Genomic DNA, 6,000 nt, shown 5'->3' on the forward strand with positions numbered 1-6,000 from the left:
ATGAGGCACAAAAAGGGAGGGGGAAAACACATAGCCATGGGGGAGAGGTAGGACCCTCAGTCAGCCAAAGCAGTGGGGGGTGGGGACATTTTCAGGAACACGCGTGGGGGGGGGAGTCTTATTTTTGAAACTTACAGTAGGGGAGTCAGGGTTGGGACTGGGCAGGTGAGCGGACTCTAAAGGGAGACTCTGAAGGTCCATTTAACAGAAAAAAGTTCATTTAAAAAGTCCATTTAACACAAAAACCCATAGCAACGCATGGCCGGGCCAGCTATTTTAAATAAAAGCACACATACTACTCATGTAAAAACACCAGGCAGGCCCCACAAATAAGCCAGAGATGCATTTTTAATAAAAGGACATATTCTACTCATGTAAAAACACGCTGATTCCTGGACCGTCCATGGGCCGGACTGAGAAGGTGATTTGCCCGGATAGAAGATCTGCCCCTGGTATAAAATGACCCTGGGCTGTTAACCCATGGAACATCCATATCAACATAGGGTGCATCTTATTTACACTTTCCTGCGAGTAAGTCCCATTGAACTCAATAGGGTTTACAAGCAGAACTACATAGTCAATCTACAAGTTGAAACCATGACTCAACATACTGAGAGGAAAGCCTGCTTTTCTGTGGGAAACAAATCGGTGGGGAAAGCATGTAGCCTACTCTGAGATGATATATTGTGTTTATTTTTGTCCAAATTATGATTTCAGATTGCCAGCCAGAAATGAATGAACATTTAATTTCCATGGCCGGAAGATAAGCAGCACAATCTTCAAGGAAACGATATCACTTAGTGTCCTTATATGAGCACAGAAAACTCCAAGCAGATACTGCTAATTCACAACTGCACTTCTAAGCAAATGCATATACGTGCACAGCACAAAAAAATACATTTTATTTGTTATAGCAACCAATTAATATGCAAGTTTGCCCAGGATATGTCTGAATTTGAAAATGAGAAAGCTAGTTTAAATAAATGGTTTTGAATTGGGCCTTTTTCTGGGCAATTTAAGTTACCTCATTTTTAAAAACCAACCCCCAAGGAGGTATTTCTACCTAACACATTGGTACAACAGAAATCGTGTGCAAAGGAAAAGGTTTTCGCAGAGAAACACATTCAATACCCAATACCCAATGGTTAGTGCATTATTCCTCAAAGAAACAACCAGAGGCTTGAAACACCGGCATGGACAACAGCCGAACAACAGTTCACACACACACACACCCCAATTCCTACAATAACGCACCAACTGAAAGGGTTAACATTACCCAGCTATCACCCAGACTTTTAAACTGTTTTATACCAGGATTGTGAACCGTTTTACGCTGCCTCTATTCAAACAACACTTTTCTATGGATTGTTGTCACTTTTGCATTATGGTTGCATTAAAGGTAAAGGTAAAGGGACCCCTGACCATTAGGTCCAGTCGTGACTGACTCTGGGGTTGCGCGCTCATCTCGCATTATTGGCCGAGGGAGCCGGCGTACAGCTTCCAGGTCATGTGGCCAGCATGACAAAGCCGCTTCTGGCAAACCAGAGCAGCACATGGAAACGCCGTTTACCTTCCCGCTGTAGCAGTTCCTATTCATCTACTTGCATTTTGACGTGCTTTCGAACTGCTAGGTTGGCAGGAGCTGGGGCCAAGCAACGGGAGCTCACCCCGTCACAGGGATTCGAACCGCCGACCTTCTGATCAGCAAGCCCTAGGCTCAGTGGTTTAACCACAGCGCCACCTGGGTCCCTCATGGTTGCATTATTGCATCTAATATTTCTTTCTGACCCACCCACGGAATGTGGATAGATGGATTACTGTATAAATCCCCAAAAAAGAATGGCAATAGGTCAGCCATACTGGTAATAGGTCAGCCACAGAGTAACAAAGGGAAACTGAGGTCGCCCAGGAACTCAGAACATTTGAACATAAGAAGAGGCTACTGGATCAGGCCAATGGCCCATCTAGTCCAGCATCCTGTTCTCACACCCAGAACAGGAAAGCAGCAAGCAGGATCCGAGCACAAGAGCCCTCTCCCCTTCTGTAAAGGGACCCCTGAGCCTTAGGTCCAGTTGCGGACAACTCTGGGGTTGCGACGCTCATCTCGTTTTATTGGCCAAGTGAGCCAGCATACAGCTTCCGGGTCATGTGGCCAGCATGACTAAACCGCTTCTGGTGAACCAGAGCAATGCAAGGAAACGCCGTTTACCTTCCCGCCGGAGCAGTACCTATTTATCTATTTGCACTTTGGTGTGCTTTCGAACTGCTAGGTGGGCAGGAGCAGGCACCAAGCAACAGGGATTTGAACCGCTGACCTTCTGATCGGCAAGCCCTAGGCTCTGTGGTTTAGACCACAGCGCCACCCGCATCCTTCTGTACTTTCCCGCAACTGGTCTTCAGATGCATTACGGCCTCCAACCTTGAAGGCAGAGTATAGCGATCTTGGCTAGTAGCCATTGATGGCCTTCTGCTCATGAACTTGTCCTGTCCTCTTTTAACGCCATTGAAATATTTGCTTAGCTGGGCTTTTTAGGCCCATGAGGAAGTCCGGATTTTTGAGCAAGTGCTGTAGGTCACTTCTCTCCTCCTCTGGATGCTGCTCCCCAAGAGGGACAGAAGGAGCATGTTCACATACACATTCTCTGCTTTTCCAAGGGATAAGGATAAAAGCTAGATTCAGTGCAACTAATCCAACTAGTCTTGAAAAAGCACATAGAGCTGAAAGAGGAAGTGGGGAAGAAATTCCATCTTCCAGCTTCCTGCTCCAGAATGCTTTGCATTTTCCAAGCCTTCCTTTTTCTTCAAGGTAGAAATGGGTACCGGTAACCAACCTTGGCACCTCATCACAAGGTGGCAGAGGAAGGGACGGTTCGGAGGCTTTGTGGGTGCCAGGAGAAAGTCTCAAGGGTACCATTGCACCCACGGGAACCATGATGGCAGTAGCCACCTCCTGCCCTAAACATCTGACAGCAGCTCCTAACAAACAAATGCAGAAGTGCTCCTCCATCGTCTTTTTCTCACATTTTTTCAAACTGCGGTCGTTCCATGGAACTTCCTCCTCAATGAGAAGATGCGTCATGGCAGACAAAATTCCCTTAACAGTGATTTGTGCCCATCTTCCTCATCCAGCCACAGAAAAGCAACAGATTGTGTCCTGGGGTGATAAAAGAGGGCTTGTATTCTGCCTTTGCAAACCAATTGTGCACCTGAGGACATGCCTCAAAATCCTCTGCGATGCTCAAGGACTCGGCAGTCGACAGGGTTCCCCAAACGAAATGTGGTTTAAAAACCCAATGGAACATCAGAAGCTGCCTTATGCCAGCTCAGGCTTTCCAGTCTCCTCAGGATTGGCAGAAGCTCCCCAGAGAAGGGCCTCCCTCCATCACTGGCCCTTGAACCCAATGCCTGCTGCATCCAAGGCATGACCTGAGGTACAGTCTTCTTCATCAAGGGACTCGGGTCACAGCAGCTAGGAACAGGGGGCTTCTGAATGCCAGGTGCCGGAAGCCATAAAAGGAAAGCAGGTGTTTCCTGCTTGGCAGGGGTTTGGACTGGATGGCCCTTGTGGTCTCTTCCAACTCTATGATTCTATGAAAACAGTGCTTTTGTGCTCAGGTCCTGCTTGAGGGTTTGCCACCAGCATCTGCTTGGCTACTGGGAGAACAGGATACCGGACAAGATGGGCCTCTGGCCTGATCCATCGGGGCTCATCTTATTCCTTACGACCTCTTTCGGAAGCAACATGTCTCTAATTACCAAGCGCCGAGGACAAACAACAAGCGATGGAACCCACCATCTTGCCCTGTCGCTGGCAAGCCCCTTGGCTGAATCCCAGGGCCCCCTGCTCTGAGTTAGGAAGGTGGCACCTTTTAGTGTGATCTAGCATCTAGACACTGCAGTTCTTAATTGTCTTTGCAAATGGGAGCCCTCTGTTCCTTGGCAAAGCTGCTTTCAAGAAGCAGCCTATGAAGGTGAGAAGGGACCCTCCCCCTAGCAACTACCTGCACGGATGCTCAGCTCAGCTACACCAAGCTGTGCAAGGCAGCCTTTCATCACGACCAGAGAACAGCAGGGAGCGCACAGAAAATCCTTCCAGGCATCACTGCTGGATACAAAATAATAAGCAACAGAGCTACTGTATGCTGGTGTGTGTGTGTGTGTGTGTGTGTGTGTGTGTGTGTGTGTATACAGGTACAGTATTTGACAAATAGCACACTAGCCACAAGCAGATCCTACCAGAAACACATTACAGTCCAGGGTTGGGTGGAGATCTAATCATTTCAGAGGTGAGATCTACAGGTTGCAGTGATGATCATGCAACCAGTTACATTATGTGTGCTCATTCAGATCTATCCATCAGAAACTCAGCAAAGGTTCCCGCTATTCCCACCCCAAACATGAAAAGAAAACAAGTTAACAGAGCTAAATCAACCAAATACTAAGCGCAATGGATTCCTTGTGAGACTAAACATTCCGGGGCGCTACAGGGGCGCAGAACGAAGCCTGGTCCTCGGTTTCCCCACCGCCCCTGAAATTCTCCGGATTCCTGCGGGGAGGGGGCGAGGGAGGATCCCAGAGGAAGGGGGAGTGGTGGGGCTGGCGGATCCTCAAGGCAGCAAGACCTCCACCTTGCGGCCCCGCCCCGCCGGCTCCGGCCAGGTGAGCAAGTGTTCCGGGGCGTCTCCTCCCGCTCCGCCTTTCCCAGGGCGCCCAGCCAGAGAAACAGGTTCCCTGGGCCTCGCCATCTTGGGAGGGAGGGGGCGGAGAAAGAAACTTTATCCGGCAACTGGGCTGCTGCGGAGGAAAGCGGTTTGGGAGAGCCATGGGGCGGAGGCGGGAGAGAGAAATCGAATTCGAAGAGAAGAGGCTCGCCAGCAGCCAGAATCGGGGAAAAGCAGAGGCTGGAAAGGGTGCGACGACGGTGGGAAGGAACCGGGGAACGGGGAGTTCGCTCCGCGCTGGAGGAGGCGCAGACCTGCGCTTCTGGGGAGGAGGAATCCCCAAGAAGCACCAGATCCTGGCACACCGGAACCAGGAGAGCCGAAGGAGAGTCCAGCCGGCAGGAGAGCGAGGGAAGCGGGTGGGCATTGGGCGGCTGGAGACGGCGCCGGGCTTACCGGAGAGCAGGCAGAAGAAGAGGCTCGCGAAGGCGCACGAACTCCGAGGCGCGCCCATGGGGCGGCGGAGGGTCCGGGCAGCAGATCAAGCGCCGGCTGGGACTCCGCTCTGGCTCGTCGAGGCGTCCGTCCGTCCGTCCGTCCGTCCGGCGCTGGATCGGCTTCAGCCTTAGAATCAATCCCGTCTCTTTCGGGGGAAGAAGCGGCTCCTCGCGCTCCGTGGCTACAACTGCTGCGTCTCCCCAGCTTGCGCGTTGCTACTGCTGCAATCGCCCGGTGCGCCTTTGGCGCCGCCCCTCGAGGGGAGGGGGGAAGGGGTGGCCACGCCCAGTCGGGGCTTCGCCCCCGGGTTTACCGCACCCCCCCTTTCTCCCGTCCCACCTCAACCCGTTGCAAGCGCACCTGTCTGGCTGGCACTGCCGAGATTTCCCTTATTTGGAGCTCACGTTATGGGGAACCTCATAGGGATGAATGGGTCCTTTAAGGAAGGGTGTGTGCAGAATCTTCGCCTCTCTGTGCCTTGTTGTTTAGTCGTGTCCGACCCTTCTTGACCCCATGGACCACAGCACGCCAGGCACTCCTGTCTTGCACTGCCTCCCGCAGTTTGGTCAAACTCATGTTTTGTGCCTTAGAAGTACCGTATTTATTGTTGGGGTTTTTTGTATCTTTATCATAGATCTCATTGTGATTGATGTGGAAATTGTTCAGTTTGGTTGAGTATTTGTTTAATTTTTCATGTATTGTTTGTAGCTACTTTTGTTAAGTTGTACCGTAGTTCTGAATTTTTTTTTTCATATTGTAAGCTGCCTTGAGCATGGTTCCACCATCCTTCAGACCAGGCATCCCCAAACTTCGGCCCTCCAGATGTTTTGGACTACAATTC

The 6,000-nt window shown here is 50.7% G+C and overlaps 1 protein-coding gene across 3 annotated transcripts in view; it reads right to left on the reverse strand.

The window, feature by feature from the left end:
• The window catches only part of NECTIN2 (nectin cell adhesion molecule 2), an 83,041-nt gene extending 77,653 nt beyond the window's left edge, over window positions 1-5,388 (reverse strand). For all 3 annotated transcript variants that reach the window (XM_035117524.2, XM_035117521.2, XM_035117523.2), the window contains exon 1: window positions 5,118-5,388. In XM_035117524.2, the coding sequence (XP_034973415.2) occupies window positions 5,118-5,175 (58 nt within the window). In that variant the 5' untranslated portion in view covers window positions 5,176-5,388. The remainder of the gene's footprint in view (window positions 1-5,117) is intronic.
• Between the last annotated feature and the right edge of the window lie 612 nt (window positions 5,389-6,000).

Source organism: Zootoca vivipara, chromosome 6 (genome assembly GCF_963506605.1).
Source record: "Zootoca vivipara chromosome 6, rZooViv1.1, whole genome shotgun sequence".
Taxonomy (NCBI): domain Eukaryota; kingdom Metazoa; phylum Chordata; class Lepidosauria; order Squamata; family Lacertidae; genus Zootoca; species Zootoca vivipara.